This window comes from Oculina patagonica, chromosome 13, assembly GCF_052425735.1.
Source record: "Oculina patagonica isolate OP01 chromosome 13, crgOcupat, whole genome shotgun sequence".
Lineage (NCBI taxonomy): Eukaryota > Metazoa > Cnidaria > Anthozoa > Scleractinia > Oculinidae > Oculina > Oculina patagonica.
In genome coordinates this window covers 18973303-18995899 of record NC_135770.1, presented here as the reverse complement: position 1 = coordinate 18995899, position 22597 = coordinate 18973303, and the positions used below count along the sequence as shown (strand labels likewise).

The 22597-nt window shown below is 37.5% G+C and overlaps 2 protein-coding genes and 1 pseudogene across 3 annotated transcripts; 1 reads left to right on the top strand and 2 right to left on the bottom strand.

Moving 5' to 3' along the window:
- The first annotated feature begins 809 nt into the window (after positions 1–809).
- Positions 810–9074, top strand: LOC144634728 (uncharacterized). The gene is made up of 2 exons (XM_078493763.1): positions 810–3115; positions 3670–9074. Exons 1-2 carry the CDS (start codon positions 835–837, stop codon positions 8211–8213), a joined length of 6825 nt encoding a protein of 2274 aa, XP_078349889.1. The 5' UTR covers positions 810–834; the 3' UTR covers positions 8214–9074.
- A 3049-nt stretch (positions 9075–12123) lies between these two features.
- On the bottom strand, positions 12124–15760 carry LOC144634701 (putative skeletal organic matrix protein 5; annotated as a pseudogene). The gene is made up of 4 exons (XR_013567231.1): positions 15698–15760; positions 15335–15368; positions 14088–14223; positions 12124–13751 (listed from the first exon to the last, which is right to left on the bottom strand). The product of XR_013567231.1 is annotated as a putative skeletal organic matrix protein 5 (transcript).
- A 930-nt stretch (positions 15761–16690) lies between these two features.
- Positions 16691–21603, bottom strand: LOC144636995 (uncharacterized). The gene is made up of 5 exons (XM_078496176.1): positions 21250–21603; positions 20494–20632; positions 18995–19254; positions 16863–16977; positions 16691–16786 (listed from the first exon to the last, which is right to left on the bottom strand). Exons 1-5 carry the CDS (start codon positions 21601–21603, stop codon positions 16719–16721), a joined length of 936 nt encoding a protein of 311 aa, XP_078352302.1. The 3' UTR covers positions 16691–16718.
- Between the last annotated feature and the right edge of the window lie 994 nt (positions 21604–22597).

The window sequence follows — 22597 nt, the reverse complement described above, 5'->3', positions numbered from 1 at the left end:
TCAAACTGGCTGTTTTTGCTAAATGCGGAGTGAAAATAAGCTTTAATCTACGTGGCGGTATTTTAACAGAAAGGGCGGAAAAACGTCCTTTTCTGTATAGATCATAGAGCACTTTATTATTCGAATATTTTGGAATTGGGTTTAAAATTAGGATGCATTCACGTGATAGGCGATTTGCAAAACGAGCCAAGCTATTCATGTTAAGTCTTAAAGTGGCCGGTTTTTAGGCGGAGACGCCTATATGCTATGGCCCGGTGGACGGCCGTGTGAGGAGAGATTACTCCAACCGAGTAGCACTGGGAACTAAGCATAATGGGTCACGTGATTTATTGTTTCCTTCATTTCTTTGCCATCCGCCATCTTGATTGTGGGGGTTTTGCTGTTTGGTGAAATTGAGAAGCTTCGACTTAGACTTGTACGTAGTTGTTATATTTTTGCACTCACTTACAAACTCTTTCAGAACTTGTCGTGCATACATACAAAATCGACTTACTCGCAAACGCGACAGGTCAAGGGTCTACATTAAATTTGGTTTTTAAAACGCTTTTACGTGTTGGTGAGTGCTACTGTATTTTGGCAGGACCCTTGTCTGTCAGTTTAGCCTGGAACAGGCTACTGTCAGTTCAACTGATTGAGCACTGTTGAGCAATTTGAGCATTGTCAGAATTGTCAGAATTGAAATAACTGTGAACTGAAATATTGGCGACCTTAGTGACTTTGAGCTTGAAGTAAAGACAGGAAGTTTATCTCCTTCGTGAAAACTGCTGAGACTGCAAAGATTGCAATTGAAAGGTGAGCCATCTGAAGTTTTTGTTTGCATTGATATCGTAGATCATGGTGTCTTTAATGCAATATAGAGCGGTTGTGGGGCTACATAACATTTACTTAAAGGCCAAAGAATATTCAAATCGTATGAGAGGGAAATTCTGGTCTATGCTGTTGTTTATGTTTTACATGGAAGCGATATATCTTCCTACACTAAAAAGAGTAATCCGCTCGTGGCAAATGACTTATTATGCAAGACTTTGGTTTACCCAAATGTGTTTGTATCGTTTTTATATTCCCCTGTTGATTCGACTTGCCAATGATGTGGAAACGAATCCTGGGCCTTTGTTCGCTGTAGATTCGTCTAAAACTGTCACGGCTGACTATCATCAAGGTGATGTTGCACTGTTTGGAAGCAATGCTGGCAACCAATGCGTAGCGATGTGCCTAACTGCAGTTGTTTACAATTATAAAATTAATGCATCGTGGTCTAGAGATCAGCTGAATGAAGTATTGATTCAAGGCAATGTACTTTATTCTCATCTAAGTAATTCAGCAAGAAAAGACTTTCTGTTGTTATCTGAGATTCCTTCTGCATTGTCCATTAATGATGAAAACTTTTCCATTAATTTCAGTGAAAGCTTTGCAGGTGATTTGCACATGTCTGATATTAGAGACTATTTTGTACCACTACAACATGCATTAATGATTTTAATAAAAGATTATGATGCGTTTCTGTTGACTATTGAAATCAATACAGTTGCTATTTTTATTGACAACAAAGGTCATTATAGAATTTTTGATTCCCATTCACGAGACATTTATGGTAATCTTTCTGCAAATGGAACAGCAATACTGTTGGAGTTTACCAGTATAGAGGAAACAGTGCAGTATCTTCAACACTTTTACAAAGAAAAGAATGTAATCCCTTATGAAGTCTTGGGTATTAAAGTTAAAAAATTGTCACTTGATAATTACAGAAGTTTCACAAGTACTTGCAGTCAACAATTTACCGTACGAGACAATACCGTAGGATGTAAGGAGTCATGCAGTCAATGTCACAATTTAGAATGGGAAACAGAAAGTAGCTCACAAGAAAATGATGGCATTAATAGCAGGAAGAGAAAACAAGAAAAATCAGAAGAACACATAGAAAGCCTACTTACATTTGGAGAAAAGAAAGTCAAAAGAATTAGCACTGAAACTGAAAGTAAAGGGGATAGTATGTCACAAAAGTACAGGGAAAAGTATTTAAAAAGAAAAGCAACTGAAACCAAGGAGCAGAGAGAGAATAGGTTAAGAAAGTGTAGGCAACAAAGAATTAAAAAAAAGGAAACCGAGAGCAAAGAACAGAGAGAGAATAGGTTAAGGAAGCATCGGGAACTTATCAGAAAAAAAAGAGAAACTGAAACCAAGCAGCAGAAAGAAAATAGGTTGAAGAAAAACAAGCAAACTGAAAGCAATGAACAACGAGAAAGGAGACTAAAGAAAAAGAGAGAATCCCGAAGAAAAGCAAAAGAAACTGAAACAAAGCAACAGAAAGAAGAACGGTTGAGAAAAAGGAGAGAAGCCTATACAATAAGAAAAGGTCACCAAAACCAAATGTCTTGCGATGAGCTAGTTACCATTTTTCGTGAACTGGTTGCTACAGGGCCAACATTTGTCTGCACATGTTGCGATCAGTTATGGTACAAACATAGTGTTGTTAGAGTTAAAACTGTACTAAAACTTGATAATGAAGCTGTGCTAAAATGCATAAAAATAAGTGAGCACTGTTGTACAGCTCAATGGGTTTGTAATACGTGTTATAAACACCTAAAGCAAAATAAAGTTCCTCCATGTGCAGTCCAAAATAAAATGAATTTTCCATCTAAACCTGACCATTTAGACTTGACAGAACTAGAATGGAGACTTGTATCACCACGGTTGATCTTTCAAAAGATACATGAAGCAGCTAGAGGAAAGCAGTTCAAAATCCATGCCAACATAGTAAATGTTCCTGCTGATGTTGTTAATACTGTAACTATTTTACCAAGACTTTCGTCTGAAACAGAGACTATCAAAGTGCAACTGAAGAGAAAATTAAAATACAAAAACTACGTCCTATCTCAAAACATAAGACCATCCAAAGTTTTTGAAGCAGCTGAATGGCTGACTGAAAATGGTGTACTATATCAACAAGAAGGCATCAAACTTAACCCAGATTGGAATGATTTGTTTACAGGGTGTAAGGAAAATGACACAATTAATGATAGACCTTGCTGCAGTTCAAGCAACGTTGCAGACATGAATGCACCTGTAGCTTCTAATGAGTCACTGAATAACAATGTAGAATCTTTGTCACAAAATAGTGGATTGTTCCCATTTCAATGTGGTCAAGTTTTTATTTGCCTTGACTGTGAACAAGTGTTAATAGACTGGATGAAATTAAAAAGTCATATGTTGTATGATCATGCAGTAGAAACTGATAGTGAATGTTGTGAAGAGAGTAACTACCTGCCAGTATTCCATCACAATGACTGTAATAGTAATGAAGTGGTGTTTTTTTTTGTTCTTTGTGTAGTGCCTGGGAAAAAGAGCAAACACTTTTTAGAAAGCACATGGTCATTGTACATGATCTATTGCCACTGGAAGATGACTTATCTACTGAATTCAGTAAAGCAGCAGTTAATGTAAGTACTTCCACTGTAATCAAACTGTTCAGATATAAAATTCTTGAGCCACAAAATGTTGTTCTTGTAGAAGTGTGTTCAAAAGGGTATAGATCAGCAAACCCTATTAGTCTAAAAGCATTAGTTGGTATACCAGTGACTTTGGATGTATCAAGATGCTCAGGTAGTGGAAAAGATTTGCATTTTTCTAGCAGAGATTTTTCTAAGGATTCTTGCCCTACTCAATCTGAAGGGGAAAAAGAAGATTCTTGGAATGAGGTGGATGAATCAGAAATGTGTGCTGGTACTTTGGATACAATGTTAACATCCCCAGACTTTGTAGAAGATTGTGAGCGTGAAAAGGTTTTGAACTTTGCACCAGGTGAAAGCAATCATCCAATAAGTGTGTTTAAAGACCAATATTGCGAAGAACTAGCATATCCTGGGATATTCTATGGCAAAGTAAGAGCAGATAATAAGGAAAGAAGTGTGCCTGTGTATTATAGTGACATTTGCAAATCAGAGTTAAGGCGTTCTGATCGCAGGGTTGCTAAGTGTATCGAAAATATTTTTTTTAAACTGAAAAAGCTGCAAATGAAAATAATATTAGGCAAATGCCAGATTGCTCTACGAAAGCATAAAACAAAAGGAAAGAGACTAACAGCAGGCGAGTTAAAAAAAGAAGGTGCTTTAGACAAATTAGTTCATTTGGACGAAGGCTACCGATTTCTGAGAGCTCTTCGTGGTTCACCACCCTACTTTGAGAAGGCTAAGAAAGATTTATTTGCCATGATAAGGCAACTTGGAGCTGCAACACTTTTCTGTAGCTTTTCTGCAGCTGAAACAAAGTGGAATCATCTGTTAAGGATGTTAGGTGAATTGACTGATCATAAAATATACAGTGATGATGAATTAAATGCATTGTCATGGGAGGAAAAGTCAAGGTTAATACAAAGTGATCCTATCACATGTGCAAGACATTTTGACTTCCAAGTTCAGCAATTTATTGTTAAATTTTTGCATAGTGATTGTGCGCCTCTCGGAAAAATAGCAGATTGGTTTTATCGCGTTGAATTTCAACAGCGTGGCTCACCACATATACATATGCTTTTATGGATTGAAGGTGCACCAAAGTTTGGTGAAGATTCAGATGAAAAAATTTGCAATTTTATTGATAAAATTATCACTTGTTCAAAACCTGGAAACAGTTGTGAGTTAGATGAATTAGTTTCTCGTCAGGAACATAAACATTCATTTACTTGTAAAAAAAGGTTTGAGAAAAAATGCAGGTTTCATTTTCCACAGCCTCCAATGAAAAGCACTCGAATATTGTATCCTTTAAGTGAAAGTGACCAAATTAGTCTTTTGGATGAGCACAAAGCAACTTGGGAAGAAATCAATGAGCAACTTAATGCAATGAGGGAAGGAGAAGATATTTCATTTGACGAACTTCTCAAAAAGCTTGGTGTCACAGAAGAGGTCTATATTCTAGCCATTAGATCTTCCTTAAGTAGGGCAACAATATTTTTGAAAAGAAAGCCAAATGAACTTAGAATCAATAATTACAACAAGCACTGCCTGCTTGCATGGAGAGCAAACATGGATGTTCAATTCATTTTAGATATCTATTCTTGTGCGATGTATGTTGTTTCTTACATATCAAAGGCGCAAAGAGGTATGAGTGAACTTTTAAGAAAAGCATGTGAGGAAGCTCGAGAAGGAAATTTGGGTATTAAACAGCAAGTGCGTGACATTGGTAACAAATTCTTGAACAGTGTTGAAATAAGCGCACAAGAGGCAGTATATATTGTACTTCAGTTACCAATGCGTCGTTCTTCTCGTGAAGTGGTATTTATTAATACAGCTTTACCAGATGAAAGAGTTCATCTTCTGAAATCAATTGATGACATTCAGCTCCTAGAAGATGAGTCAGAAGACATTGAATCAGGTGGCTTAATAAAAAGGTACACCAAAAGGCCATCTTGCCTAGAGAATGTGACATTAGCTGACTGGGCAGCTTGGTATGACAATAATATGAAATCAAACCTGAAAAACTTGCAGAGTTGCAACAATACTGATGTTGATGGATTGCCGTTAGAAATATTTGATCATGACAATAATGAAGATGATGAGGTTAGTACAGATACTAGCAGTGATTTGAAAACAGTGAACCACAAACAAACCCAGAAGCGGTCAAAAGCTAGGGTAATTAGAAGTGTTTGGTTTAATAAAGAAAGTAACCCTGAAAAGCACTATCGTGAGCTCCTTATGTTATTTACTGCATGGAGAGATGAAAACACTGATTTGCTTGGTGACTCTGAGACTTACAAGGAGCGTTGTCAGAGATTAACTGAACAGATAAATGATCAGATGTCTCAGTATGCACCATGTAGTAAGCAACTGGACAAGGTATTAGATGATGTACAAACTGTAGAATGCACTGATGATATGTGGGATTGCATAGCTCCAAATACTCAACACGTAGAACTACATCACCTTGCAGAAACTGATAGGGAACGTTTATGCAACACAGAAGAAGTTAGGAACTATGATCTTTCTGAAGATCTGGGGATTCCTTCCAGTAGTGAGAATCGTGAACAAAATTTCTGGTTTGATGAATTGCCAGATGAAGAGTATAGGGAAGCTGTCCGTTCTCTAAATGTTGAGCAATTGCAATTTTTCTACCATGTTTTACACCTTGTAAAGACAACTAATGAACCTTTCTATTTGTTTCTTTCTGGTGGTGCTGGAGTTGGAAAGTCTCACTTGACTAAAGTGATGTTTCAAGCAGTTTACAAATATTTAAATACAAGAGCCGGTGATGATTTTCATCAAATTAAAGCTGTCCTTGTTGCTCCAACTGGTAAAGCTGCTTACAATATTCAAGGAAATACAATCCATACTGCATTAAGAGTGCCTGCAAACCAGTCCTTAAAAATTTATAAGAAGCTTGATGCTAGTCGTTTGAACTCCTTAAGATGCAAATTTGCTGGTTTGAAGATAATTTTCATTGATGAGGTATCAATGGTAGGAAATTCTATGTTCAATATTCAGATTAACAAAAGACTTCAAGATATCATAGGTACAGCTAATGATTTTGGGGGAGTGAGTATTATAGCAATTGGAGATTTGTTTCAACTTCAGCCAGTATTTGACGGGTATGTTTTTGAAGATTTGGAGAGTGATTATGCCCCTTTAGCAGCTAATCTATGGCAGAAACATTTTCAGATGTTTGAATTGCATGAAATTATGCGTCAAAGAGAAAGCCATCAGTTTGCAGAAATTCTTAATCGGCTACGTGAAGGCATTCACACTGAGAATGACTTGAATATACTAAGAGCAAGAATTATTGAAGATCCTTCTATGAACTATCCCAGACACGCTCCACACCTATTCATCCAAAATGACAGTGTTGATGAGTTTAACAGGTCAGTTTATAATTCTGCAGCAGGTAAAAAATATATTGTCAAGGCAGTTGACAGTGTCATTGGTGCTCAGTCTGAGGAGTTAAAGGCACGGTTATTAAGACAGGTTCCAGATAATCCACGAAAAACTATGCAATTAGCAACTCATCTTGCAATTGCAGAAAATGAAAGGATTGAAGTCTGTCAAAACATCAGATTAGATGATGGGCTTACAAATGGTAGTGCAGGTTTAGTGAGATTTATCAGTCTCCTAAGTTCTGAATGTCCTGATGGAATTGTTTGGGTTGAATTTGATCATGCTAAAGTCGGAGAGAAAACTCGAAATGAAAATAGACACCTTTTCAGTGACAATATCCAGCAGGGATGGACACCAATAAAACCTGTTTGTGTGACATTTTTTGTAGGGAGAAGTAAAGCTGCTCAAATCGTTCGAAAACAATTTCCTTTACGGCCATCTGCAGGGAAAACTATTCACCGTTCTCAGGGTGACACTGAAACTGAGGTTGTAGTTGATCTTACTTCAAGACGAGCTATTCCCCACATTCATTATGTTGCATTAAGTAGAGTTACCACAATTGATGGATTGCATATAAAGAATCTCAATGAAAAAAAGATAACTGTGAGTAACAAAGTTAAGAATGAAATGCAGAGATTGCGAACAGTGGCTTATCTTCAGACATCTGTATTTTCTCTTCAAGACATTGGTGATGATTTTGTCAAGATTGTTTTTCTAAATGCACGTTCACTACACAAGCATATATCAGATGTGAAAAATGATTTTAACATAAAGGTAGCAGATGTAAATATCTTTGTTGAAACTAGGTTGTGGGTGTTTGACCAAAATGATGAATATAATATCAATGACTTCTCTCTGTTTAGAAATGACGCCTTTTTTGATAGGCAGTTGCATACACAAAGACCATTATATGGAACTGCAGTTTTTACCAGAGCTCAATGTAATGATGGATATCCCAAATGCCAAAATATGCATGGAGTTGAAATAACAATAATTAAAGTTAAATGTCTGCCAGATGTTGTTATTGCTGTAATTTATAGATCACCAAAAGTGTCAACGAGAAATTTGCTTCAAGCATTAAGAGAACTTCATTCCTTTATGTCAACAGAACGTTTTCATATAATACTTGGTGATTTTAACATTGATTTTAATAATGGTGTACAAAAAAGCAGTATACACACTCAAATGATTGAAACATATGGATACAAACAACTTATTTCAGGTTTCACCACTGATAACAGAACTACAATTGATCACATTTATACAAATCTAAATGAATCAAGAGTCCAAACTGGAGTTCTCGAGACATACTTTAGTGACCATAAAGCTGTGTGGATAGCAACCAAAAAAGAGTAGACACATGTACATTTTTGTAGGCTATAATGACTGGTAAATGATTAACCTTTTAAGCCCTATCATTCACATACAAATTCTCTTGACTGTTTTTCATACATTTTCTTATAGCATTGTTTGGAGAATTTGTTAATAGATAATTCTCCTAACAGGTCTTCTCTTGATTTAGTATTGACATTGTGAGGAGAAATTTGTTGTGGTAACTCTTGGGTCTTAATAAAGGGTTAAACAAGCATAATTTGCATGTTAAGTATGTGTTTCAGAAAGAAAGAAAATTTAACTGAATTCAGTATCTACTTGTGTTACATAAAAGTGTTGTAGTTAATCAGTCTTGGTGTCTTAGCACATATATCTGTGGGGTTCTTTTGAGTCCCTTGTGACCCTTTGGGTCACTGACAAACCCATCCTTGTCACCCTTTGGGTCACAAACCCACCATATTGCAACTGTACATTTAAGGTAAGTATACATACAGTACGCAATGTAGTTGTTTCTTGTTTTGGTCCATGTAATTACACATGTATGTTGATAATTATTGATTTGACATCTGCAGGGATGTTGCTTAGAGAACATTAAGCCAGCTCATTATCAACAACCCAGCTGGCTTTTATGGCCTTGGTAGCTCTAAAAGTTTATCTAAATCTTCGTTTTCATGTGAAATTTCAGCTGGATTTACCGTAAGTCCTCTTTCAACCGGTGAAATTAGCCGGCAGCCGTCCATTAGCGACATCCCTGCATCAACATGTACATGTAGTTGTGATATATGTTAATATGTTACCTCATAATATTTACATGTACATCTCTATTAGTTATTGTTAAAAAAATTATTAATATTTTTAACTATTGATTTTTTTCTTGTATTATATTTACAGAACAAAAATGCAAAACAACAAGAAAATGCACAAGATACAGTCTTCAGAGAATCCACTGACTGCCATGTTATGTGCTGATTATTCCAACATTTTCAATCTACATTTTGTCAAGAGACACTATGTAAAGTGCCCATTGCATTGGAACTGGCTAGAACTTATACAGTTATAAAAGGCCCAATCCTCAGTATGAGTGACAGCTATATTCAAACAACACAGTTAAAACCATGTAGCAGTAACAACGGATTTAAAAAGAAACTGTGTTAAACATCTTCAGATTAACCAATGAAAAGACCCTTCAATTGGAGTTCTTCACTGGCTCACTGGTGTATCAACTTTACTTCCTGGACTCCACTTGTACTGTATGTGTGTATTACCTCCAAATGTTGCAGTGATAACAATACTTTGGACTTATTGGACATACATTTGTATCTTGCACCACTGATTGTACAGTCACTGTAGACAACTATCAGCCGCATTTAAACAAGGGTAAATCAAGATACTGTATCAACCTTACTTCCTGGACCGACTTCACTTGTATTGTGTGTATTACCTCTAAAATTAAATAACAAGATTTTGGACTTATTGGACTTATCACAACTATCAACTGCATTTAAACAAGAGTTAATCAAGATACATTATTTCAAGACAGTATTTTTCTGCCAAGTTGTGGTTGCTTCCTGGCTTTCTAGTACAGTTGCATACTATGTTGCATTCCACTGTAATAAAAGACATTCAGTTACAATTGTACAAATTAAAATTTCAATTTTGTGATCAAAGCAGCTCAATATTTGCCTTTTTTTATTCACTTTGGTTAGAAACTAACATTCTTACCTTGGAATGCACAACTTTATAAAGAACACCACCCGAAAGCAACTTATTGCAAAATTCTATTTACTCGACAAACCCGTTTTCCCCTTTTACAGCAAATGAATCAGTTTCTAAACTATCAACTTTAATCACATTTTCACTCACAACAGTAGACCTTACTAGCTTTATTACAAATCACATGATGCTCCCTAGAGAGTTTCCTTTTATCTATCTGAATAATTATTGTGAATTTTTTTTTATTAATTTTGAAAGAAGTAATTCTCAAGGGTAACATCACATAGTCTGAAATTGAACAACAAACAAACGAAGCCCAAAATGTCTATTCTCAGTCCTCTGTCTGGGCTTCAAACATACTGACTCGCTATACTGGAGCGTCACCGCCTTAGTATGCATTGCATACCGGTTATTCTAGATCTGGGGTGAAATTAAGCTTTAATCCACGCTGTGCTATTTCAACACAAGGGCCCAAAATCGACATTATTAGTGGCTCATGTCAGTAGCAATTTCTTTAGTCGATTCTTTTGGACCTGGAATGAAAATAAGGATGACTCCACGTGATGGCCGATTTGCAAAAAGACCCAAACTGTGCATTTCAAGTCTCAAAGTGGCCGGTTTTGCTAGATCTGGGATGATAATGAGCATTAATCAACGTTATGGTATTTCAACCCAAGGGCCAAAAAATCGACATTTTCAGTGGCTCATGCAGCAATTTCTTTAGTCGATTCTTTTTGGACCTGGAGTGAAAATAAGGATGAATCAACGTGATGGCGGATTTGTAAAAAGACCCAAACTGTACATTTCAGGTCACAAAGTGGCAACTTTTGCTAGATCTGGGCTGATAATAAGCTTTAATCAACGTTAAGGTATTTCAACACAAGGGCCCAAAATCGACATTTTCAGTGGCTCCTGCAGCAATTTCTTTAGTCGATTCTTTTTGGACCTGGAGTGAAAATTAGGATAAATGCACGTGATGGCGGATTTGCAAAAAGACCCAAACGGTAAATTTCAAGTCTCAAAGTGGCCGGTTTTGCTAGATCTGCGGTGATAATAAGCTTTAATCACCGTTATTGTATTTCAACACAGGGGCCAAAAGTCGACATTTTCAGGGTTCATGTAGCACTTTCTTTACTCGATTCTTTTGAACTTGGATTGAAATTAAAATTAGGATAAATCCACGTGATGGCGGATTTGCAAAAAGACCCAAACTGTACATTTCAGGTCTCAAAGTGGTCGCTTTTGTTAGATCTGGGGTGATAATAAGCTTTAATCAACGTTATGGTATTTCAACACAAGGGCCAAAAATCCACCTTTTCAGGGGCTTATGTTGCAATTTCTTTAGTCGATTCTTTTTGGACCTGGAGTGAAAATTATTATAATTTCACGTGATGGCGGATTTGCAAAGAGAACCAAACTGTACATTTCAATCTCAAAGTGGCCGGTTTTGCTAGATCTGGGATGATAATAAGCTTAAATCAACGTTACGGTATTTCAACACAAGGGCCAAAAATTGACATTTTCAGTGGCCCATGTAGCAATTTCTTTAGTCGATTTTTGTGGACCTGGAGTGAAAATTAGGATAAATCCGCGTGATGGTGGATTTGCAAAAAGACTCAAATAGTACATTTCAAATCTCAATCTGATCGGTTTTGCTGGATCTGGAGTGATAATAAGCTTTGATCTATTTGGTGGCATTTCAACACAAGGACCCGAATCGTCATTTTCAGTGGCTCTAATTCTAATTCGATTCTTTTGAACCTGAAGTGAAAATAAGGATTAATCCACGTGATGACCGGGTTTGCTGGATCTGTAGTAAAAAATAATTTAGTCTACGTGGTGCTATTTTAACCCCAAGGTCCAAAATCGTTATTTGCAGTGGCTCATGTAGCACGTTCCTTTTTAGATTCTTTTGGACCTGGAGTGAACATAAGGATGAATCCACGTATTGGCGAATAATTCAAAAAGTCCCAAACTGTGCATTTCAAGTCTCAAAACGGCCGGTTTTACTGAAACTGGCATGGAGTGATAATAAGGGAATAAAATGACTTTTTGAGGGAATATTGTTTATTTGCGCCCGCGTAGTGTCATTTGTGGCCCGAGCGCGAAGCGCTCGGGCCACAAATGACACTACGCGACACAAATTGTCCTACGTAGAACAAATAGACTTTGATTTTTCCTACCGAACACAATATTCGCTTGTCGAAAAACTGTTCGAGACTCTTGCTGTACACGTACGCACCTGAATGCTTTTCCCGCGTCAGCGACGCTGATTGGTTAAAGTTAATCGGATGATGAACTGAGAACCAATCAGCTGCAGGGCCGTTAATGCATTAACGGTCCGCTAGGAGTCATTTGCGGCCCGCAAAGCGTGTGTTTTCAATAGGGCGGTTTTCAATTTGGCCGCGTGTATTGATAATAATATATTTTAATCTGCGTGGTGCAATAATGAATCAACACAAGGGCCCCAAATTACCTTCATTAAATGCCAACGTCGGCAGTGAGAGGTTGTTGTATTATTTTTTTACGGCTGGAGATCAATTTTCCCAGTCTAAGTTTCTGACCCCCTTTTATAACAATATAGAAGTCAAACGTTTGTAACGATTTTTGTTTTGAAAACGTATGCTGCTTGGCATACGAAACGTCAAGTTAAGAAAAAATGTGATTTGTCATATCACCGCTGTTTTATATTTGTATTGAATCCTAACTCTTATTCCATTTCTAATGTCAAATGATGCCTTCGTAACAAATAGCCTTGATGAAACAAAGTGTCATCCCAGTCGGCATAACTGCAAAACCCCATGGGATCTATAGTTTACAATCCATGCTTCTTACAATCCTTGTAAACTCGGAATAATGATTGAACTGGAGGGTGCATGTGTAAATGCTACGTACGTACAATTTGACCTAGAAAAAAATGTTCACCCTTCGTCACTTAATTTATTTGTGTTACATATAGGGAAGTAAAAAATTCAAAGTCTTGAGATAAAAAACCTTTCACCATTCGTGCCTTTGAAGTGTACAGGACCATATCTAGCGGGGGGGGGGGGGGGGGGGTGGAGTTGTTCTGCCAGGCGAACTAAAATTCTAACATAGTGTTTTTGCTGGACTATTTCTTGTAGCTAGAATGGAGTTTGCCCCGCAGAGAAGTTAAGCGGAGTTTGCCTCCACAGATAAAAAAATCCGACGTACGGCTCTGGTGTATTACTGGATTGAAATCTCTCATTTATCACTTTATAAGTAAGGAAACGGCACAGTTAAAAAAGGAGTCTTTGTCATATCATTTCCCTTTACCAATAAAAAAGAACGTGTTGAATGCGGGTGTCACTGAATCAATATGTATCCCATGGTTTTGATGTGCTTATCACCATTATCTGGTGCAGCTAGTGCTTCGTTTCCACACGTGTTGGAGTTATCGTGTGCTCCTCCTGTACCAAAACCTATTCGTGAATCACAGGTCGCACACTCATTTTCGTTGTTACCAAGGATACCGATTCTGGCTTTGGACAGCCACACGTAATCACTAGCTGCATTGAACCCTTCTCTGTTACAGTTAAGCTGCAGCGAGCCTTGAGAGCCCAGCAATGTTTTCCATGTGTCACGGCCCAGTGATGTGTTGCGGAATTGCCCGTCAGCGATCAGTGAGTATAGCTAGTCAGCGGCCTTGTGTATGACGACAAAATTTGTGGTTTCTTCGCCGTAAATATTCATACCAAGACATATTTTGGAGAACGGTGTGCTCCAGTAGGTCGGCAACTTGGTCTTTTCTGTGTCTAACCCAGTCTCCCCTCCAGCAAGGTTGAATGTTTCTTTGTTCGACCAAAAGCTGGAATCATAGTGGAAGGTGTTCTACAAAAACAAATATAACAAGCTATATATTGACAGAATATAAAACAAATAAACAAACAAACAAACACCAACAAAAACAAGAAAGCAGCGAACAGAAATACTTGACAGTATAAGAATGTACACAACAACGGAAGGTTGAAATGTAAGCTTTTTTAAAACTTATAGCCCAGAGCTCTATTTTTCCCATCATCTCGTTTTTATTCCTTAATTTTTATGCTCTCCCGTCACTCCATCTATTTTTCCTTGTCGAATTTGAGATATGAGCTGAAGAACTGCTTTTCTGTAAGTTGGTTCGTTGGTTGGTTACAAACGGCAAAAACGCAAGTAACTAAATACCTTTGTACCGTCAATCTTCATGACCAGCGTCCAGCCGCCTACACCACATGCGCCAAGTCCATTTTTGTTTAGATGACAGTAAACGAGGATGATTTCAGATCCTACTTTCATCTGGTACGCTTTGTCTACATTGGACCTGTAACGTTCATTACTGATTGGTATTCTTGATTGCCATGTTTAAAATTAAACGTTTTGTCTGAATAGTCATCTTCGGTTTGGAACGAGATAATTATTTTCTTAAAATGAATATATATGGAGATGATTTGCAAAGAATTGACGCAAACAAAATCATTTCTTTGCCGGCTCTCTTTCTTATCTATTCTATTTGAAAAACAAAGTTATTCCTTTCAAACATTCAATAGATAAATTTCATAACCACAACATTAGGCAATTTTTGATACGCCTAAGACGGACACCTCTCTAGAGCACTTAAGGGAAAAAAAAGACCTGAGTAAGAAACGTGCTCTTCTAGCAACTCCGCTTGGACACCGCTTCCATGCACTTGTAATGACGTGCATAACAGTCTGCCTCTTCTTTTTTCCCACTGTCTTTGTCTCCCTCCCTGGCCCCTTCCCTTTTTGACGTCTGCCTTGCAGGCTACGTGCATGATGACTTCCGTTGATTCTGATTGAGAGCAAATGTGCAAGAAAATCAACCAAAGTTTTTCACCATTTGGCATGACCCTTCAAAGGTAAGCAAAAGCTGCTAGCAAGTGGCACTCGCAGGAGCGATCTTAATCATGAGCCCGTTTAGCCACCTACAGCATGTCTGTACTCGAGTTCATAATTGTGACAACATGCTATTCCATGGGTTAAAAAGGACAATGAACATATATTTTAATGGAAACAGTCAAGTGACGCTTGAAAGGTTTTTTTTTGTTTCGATAAGCAGAAATTCAGAGAACGTTATGAAATTTAAATATGTCAGCAAATAAGATTTGGTGGGGCAATATTTTATATTAAAACTCGCAAAATTCTCATTTTTGTAGTTCGATTATTCAGATGTAAAACTTGACACGTATTGCGGTGAAACCAAACGGTGTCCATCTTGGGGGATTTGTCGGTCTTATTTGACTTGCTTCTCTTTTCCTGTTCCCTATAAAGTAATGTTCATAAGTGGGGTACTTTTGTTCTTATTATTGCTGTTTATCCCTTCACCTGTTTGCTTTGAGGTGCTGTTATGTGCTTGTAGTTATACGCTGTACACTAACTACAACAACAGCAGCAAAATAACTGCCGCTCACTTACAAATTTCTGTCGTAAATGTCCTTGCATGTCAAAGCTGCATCAACAGGGAGAGATTAAAAAATAAATAGCAGACTATTAGTTATGTAAACCCTTCCGGCGTTTAAATAAAAGTGCGCGGCCGTAATTTTACAGCAAATGTTTTAAAAATTGGACGGCATTCTTTATTGGTTTCTGAGGATTTTGACGAATAAAATGGACAACAGAGGTCGATTCTTATGATTGGTTATCAATCTTGCGCAGCTGTTGAGAAAAATTGTGTTGGATTACTTTGATGCGAATTTTAACAATGTCGTTCCATCGATCCCAAAAAATGTAATTGAGTGGGAAAAGATCTAAATGGGAAAGGAGGCGAATTTCACTCACATGGACAGTCATAAGATCCCTTGGTGTTATGACACCGTTCAAGAGCACCGCAGTCATGTCTTTCTGTGGCGCACTCGTCGATATCTTAAAAAAAAGGAGAGAGGCAATAAGAGAGTGAAGTGGCTTGTAACGAAAACAATTCATGTAGGGACAACAGCCAGGTCCCAACTGGATCCTTTCAAAATAAACCATCTGAATGCAATGGTCCTACGACACATCTTTACGGACGATCTGGCCAGGACCTTTACGCATGCGCACAGCCTATTACCCGTGCAGGTGGCAGCCATGGACAGCTGTTTCGTCCTTGTTAAGACTCATCAGCATAGCCAGGCGTAAGGGTCTTACACAAGATCATATGCCGTGCTGATGAGCCCTAACAAGAACGAAACAGCTGTCTATGGCTGCCCCACTCCACGGGTAATAGGCTATGCGCATGTGTACAGGACCTGGCCAGAACGTGGAGATGTGTCGCGTGACCATTGCATTGAGATGGTTTAATGGATCCTTTCTATTTTTTTTTTCGTATTTTAATACAACAATGTACTGTGACCAATTTCTCAACCAATAATAGCTGCTTAAACGACACTCGAAAATTAATAAATCATTTAACCTTCGCAATCCCGTCCGTCTCCTTCGTATCCAGGTTTACAAGTGCAGTTATATGACCGTTTGGTGTTATTGCACACAGCATCCGCACTGCAGGTGTGTGTTCCTCCAGCACATTCGTGCTGTAAACGTCTCATATCGTCATACAGTTATCGCTTTGCAAGTAATTGGGTAATGGTCCACCTAAAGCTGCTAAATTGGTACTTTTTAATCGACCGATAAAGGGTAACGTGACAAATTAAAAAAAAAAAAAATCGGGGATTGCTGCCATGTGATCAGGGTACAAAACCAACTTAATAGCAACATTTTGAGAAGAGATGTTGATGGTTGTTGTTGTTGTTGTTGTTGTTGTTGTTGTTTTTACTTTGTTGTTGTTTTTATAATAGCTGTTATAAGGTCAATGATTGGTGCGGTCTTAATGGTGTTTGTGACCAGTTGCCAGGATCAAACTGCTTTGTACCAGCTGTCCGTTACAAGGTCTTGCTGTGTAAAGAAATAAATCTACATAAATTGATCTGTAATAACCAGGATAGAAAAGCAGCAAGTATGTTTTCCTCACCACTTTCACAATCCTGACCAGTAAATCCAGGGAAACAGAGACAGCGATATCCTCTGTCTGTAAAACCGCTTTGACAGGTTGCGTTGTTCTTACAAAGGTTGTTCATACACGCGTTCTAAAACATAAAAAATGCAGCTAACATTCTTTACCGAGTACAATATTCGATTATTATTACTTTTTTTTTGCGATAAAGATAGACTTCGAGCGGACTATTTCTTTTCTTAACGTGCATCACAAAAACACGAATGCGAACGAGTTGCGAGCGGCGGTGCTGAGAGCCGCGAGCCGCGAGACGCTCGGGCGCAATTTGAACTCTTCCGGTCTCACGTAGCATTTCAGGAACAAAAACCGACTGCTCGCGGTCTACAATAAAAAAGGGCATCACACAAAACGTGAGTATAGTATAGTTTGAACTGTCACTTCCAAACTGGTTGTTAACTTGTTTGACGAGGGCGCCTAGGAACACACGCTTTTATTTTTAAATGATAAAATTATAATAAAAAATAAAAAAAAATATATATATATATAACTGGATTTATGAAAACGTGGTCAAAGAAAAGCCGGTGACCTGAGTGTTTTTGACCAAGTACATTACACTGCGATGTGGCCTAAAAACATGCCGAGAAAGGAAAAAAAAATGAACTACAGCGCTGAAAGGTAGAAAAGAGAGAGGAGGAGAGAAAAAAAGACTGACATTCACTTTAGTTTTTATATCGTCTACTTTCGCGGCGAGAAAAAAACGCGTTTACGTCGATTTGCGCTAACAACGGTGACAATTTCACTAACCTGGTTTTCATAAATCCAGTCATATATATAATAAATAAAATAATTTTTATTTTATTTATAATGACGAATTTATTTCAAAGTGGGAACAAGTAGCAGCAGAGCTTATGAACAAGTAGTCCTCCCAGAAAGCTTAATTTAAAAAAAATATATTCACAATTATTGCCATTGTATATGCTTAATGCTTTAAAATAATGACGCTTCTATAAGATAATAAGAAATATAACTAATTAACTAATTAGTTATAACTAGTTATGTAATTATATAACTAATTATATAACAAATTATAAGAATAAAATAAAAAACATAATAAAATCAGTAAAAACGTTCACTGGCTAAAAATATTAAAAATAATGAGCTTTCGGCTGTCGCTCTACAGCCTTCGACGGATTAAAAATTGAGTACAAAATGAATAAAATATATACAAGAAAGGTGAGATAAAAAGAAGATAATGAAAAACAAAAGCGAAGTAAAAAAGTGCAAATTAAGAGGCTATTTTTTTAAAAAGAATACAGTATTGGCTTGGAATGGGCTTTGAATTAATGTCAGCATGCTTAGTAGCAGAGGTGTGCCAAGCCTCCAAAGTTTTTCTAATGCGAAAAGAGCCTCTGTCATTGACACTAGAGTTCTCAAAGTCTATGCGATGGTCGGATGACCACGCATGTTTCGCAATGTTTGAGCCATTCGCACAGGTTTTTACATTCCTGATATGTTCTTTTTTGCGGGTTTCAAAACATCGGCCGGTTTCACCCACAGTGCACCAGTCACAATCAGCGCAAGGAATTTTGTAAACTACGTTCGGTTGTTGTTCAATTGGTGGTCTAAATTCAGGGGAAGGCTGTAGAGCGACAGCCGAAAGCTCATTAATTTTAATATTTTTAGCCAGTGAACGTTTTTATTGATTTTATTATGTCTCATCCTGGCTGCGCTTCAATCTTTAAAAAAAAAAACATGTTTATAAAAATTAAGATAAAATATTACATTGTATTTTTAAAGCTTATGTAGTTGTAATAAAAAAGGTCGCTCAAGCAGGTTCTTTTAAAAAAAAATAATTTGAGTTATAATTGAAACGTGTTTTGTTTGTTTTTTTGTCTTTTTACCTCATTTCTTGTGAATGACCGTTCAAAGTTTTATACTGCTGTCCGTTGAAGATTTGCCTCCCTCATTTCTTAATCGAATAACGTAACAACGGTGAATTGTACACGTAAAGCATTAGTACGAGAAGCCTTATTATAATAAGAGAGTGTGAGATTGGGAGATTGGGAGGAATTTTGTTGGTACTGATAACTCAGCATTGCGGCACTGAATTCATTTGGATCAAATTGCGAAGATTTGACTTTCATTCTTACCGAAGCTCCTCGGTGCACAAAATGTAGGTTTTCCTCCAGGTCTTCTTTATGCTCTTCATGGGTAGCATTATTAAGTTCACATTTGTGTTTTCCAGTTTCACTTCCCGTCATAAAATTATAACTGACACAGTTGTAATCTGAAAAACATAGTACCCTACAGAGGCCCTCATCCATTACGTCAGCAGTATGAATCACGTGGTTTACCAGACGTTTTTCTTTGAACACTCGGGCCGCTGTAAACTGCAAGTGACGACATTGGCCTGGAAAAGAAGAAACCGGCACTGTCATGACTTCACTTTATTACACTTTGCCAAATGAATATACTTCGAACGCAACCAGATAAACAGAAATCCGCAAGTGAAAAATTGTCTAATCAGCCTTAAATCAGGCAATAACAGTGCATCTCTTTGTTGTAATCTCTTGTCACAATTTCACACCTTTTCAAGGTTCCCCCACCACCTTTCCCCGACATCATGTAAAGTTACCCTGACAATTTGCAATATCGTCAGGAAAGCTAAATAGATCTATTTTTAAAAAGTGGTAAAGAAATAATTCAACAGAATACGGCCGCATAGGTACTTGGGTTTTCTTGTCAAGGATAGAGCGCCGGCACGTGACAAGAGCGTTTTATTTGAAAGTATAGCAGTTTCAAATGTTATAAAGATGCGAAAAAATACGAAAAAATCCGCGGAAGCAGCCGAAGAAAACCAGCGGAAGAAACTCACGAACGGAAGACACAGACAAAATTGATTATCTTCATTTCCTTAACAGCAATGTATAATAAATCAACAGCTACGTTCCGTTTTTGTAATTTCCAGAAGAATCAAAATGTTATCCGAGCCTCCGTCTTTGGCTGCTTAGACCTGACAACATTTTTAATTGTTACTTTATGCAGAAATTGCTTATCAGACAGCCTTCTCTCCTGAGGTTGGGACAGCACTAGCCTGCAAGCACAGTTTCCTGTTTAAGGTTAACCTTTTTTGACTTGTAAGTTACGGTACTTGTAGCTTTGTAATTGTGAGATACAGCTATCTCAATTAACATGCATTGTCCGATGTAGTGTTTAAGCCTTCGAAACAGGATCGATTGGTGGTCTGGGTATTATTGAAAATTTGCCTATTGACCTAGAGGAAATGCGTAATTTTGTATTTTTGCACGTAAAGTATTTGTTTTACTTCTCAGAAAGCCTTTCTCTGCAGCTTCATGTTCACTGCCACATGGCTTTGAGTTTGGAAAATTATTCTTAAATTCGGTATGCTAAATGTACCTTGTTTACACATGTCTAAAGAGAACGCAAACGTAGAAAATCATGTTTGCCATCAGGTCGTTAAGTACCAATAGCATTCAACGAGTGCAGTAGCTTTCTTCTACCCATCGAACCTTTCGATCTTGTCTTGCAAAACTTAGCTTTGATCCGACAACGTAATTGGAATAGCTATATCCTAAACAAGAGAACCTGCTCGCAGGCTGGGACAGCATATGGAAACATGAAAGCTCACCATCCATTCCATATACCTCGACCCTGAGACAATTCCACTGATGTTGCTTAGTTGGATGAAAGCGAATATATCTTGCAGGTACTAGCACTGGGAACTTGTGTTGGTCAATTGTGTTGCTATCACCCTGCCTGTGAAATTCCTGTGTAAAGAGGTAATACGCTTCACTGAGTAAGGGTGGATTTTCACTGACGCGTTATTTTTTATGTGCGTTTACGTGCGTGAAAAAAAAAATTAAAGACAATGTATGAACGACTTGCGTACACGTTTACGCAAGTAGTTCATACAATTTTTTTTAAGCACGTGAAAATTTACGCGTCAGTAAAAATCCAACTAGAGGTGTGTCTAAGGTTGAAGCTTTATTAGCCATAGCTAGTTTTCACTGTTTGAAATAAATTTTGTCAGTTTCATTTTAAATACTCGCGTAAATTGTTTGCTTCCTTGTCATTCATTCATTCACTTCATTGTAAGTTTACAATCATTAAGAATTAATTTGTTTCATTAAATTTGTGTGTTACCTAACATAGCGAATTTTTACATTTTGACGAAGAAATACCTTTGAAATATTTACAATTTTTTTATTTTCATATCGCAACGACCAAAATTGTGATCATTCTGGATACGCAAAGCCCAAATTCCCTTCAAGGTAAAAGCCAGGGTTATTCGTTGTCAACTGGAGCGTCTTATACATTCCAAAAGCTAAAAAAAAATCGTACATGTAGCTGAGTACTTGATTTTAGAATGTAAATGGAGGCTTACCACAACCGCGCCATTTGGTCCTTTATATTGTGTCCAGCTGATTCCATGGCTTGAGTATGAAATCGTGAAGTGTGTAGCCCATTCATTCCCATTTCTGTCTCCCTGCGTAGCAACAGCGCACACTTCAATCGTTTTTCCAAGATCAATCTGAAGCCAGTCGTCATTTCTGTTAGCTTCTTTTGCACACCAGCCATCGCCTCGGTCTCCGTTAAGGCGACCGTAAAAGGCCTGGTAGCCATCGTCATATTGAGAGGATGCTGTTATCTGATCATCAGGAATGATACTACGATTGGTAACCCCAACAGCTTTATCGAAGCAGCTTCTCAGGAATTTCTGTGTAAGTGAGCCAGTCATGTTTAACTCATTTTAAAAGTCATTCACTGTATCTTTATGATTTCATTTTAAATGTTATTAGCGTGATAGCAAGACCCTCAAGATGCCTGCTTTTAAAAATGACATTTACAGTACAGTGCCTAGGATGGCATAAAATTGCATGGAATGACATATAATGGCATAGTTTGTCTTGGAAAGCCATTGATGGCAAGCCATGGAATGGCATGGTACGGCATCCCATGACATGGCATAGCGCGGTGTTGTGCGGCTTTGGTGTGGTATAGCATGGCGTGGCATAACATGACATAACAAATAAGGTGACCCTTTTGTTGTTTAGTAGTGCCCCGGAATACTTGCTCAATCTATTGTCTAGGCATGTTCCCACTAGCACTTAATTTTACGTACTCAAACGCTTACCAAATAGGTCTACTAAATACTATTCAAACCCTTCCGTCTCATTTTGCTACAAATTGATATACTTAACCATGCAATTTTGGTGTGCTTAACCGATAAAACAGTTTTTGTGCGTTTGCAAAATTTCAACTGAGAGACTGTCAGCGCCCCCTGGACAGTTTTATTAGTGTTTTTTTTTTTTAATTTTCTAAACAATTGCCACCCGCGCGTTGTTTTTGCATACAGTAATTAATTTTGGAGCATTTTCGTCAGTTCCGTCATAGGAAAGCCATACAGTGTTTTGCATCGGTACGTTAGCCATGTTTTCTCAAAAGCTGCGCTCCTCTAAATAGTTAGAAAAAGTTAAGTTTAGCAAATATGAAAAAGTGTTAAGAAAACAGTAGAAAGGAGTTACCAGGCAAAATTTCAATTAATTTTGCTTCCCGCAGAAACAAACACGAATGCATCAAGGAAAATCACCTGTTTCGAAACTTACAGTCACGTTCCGTTGTCCAACTGAAAATTTTCGCTGAGCAACATTAGATGTAACTTAACAAAACGCTCTTGAAGAATTAAGAAATATAATATATTAATTGAAAAATTCTAAATCGGGTAATTGGTG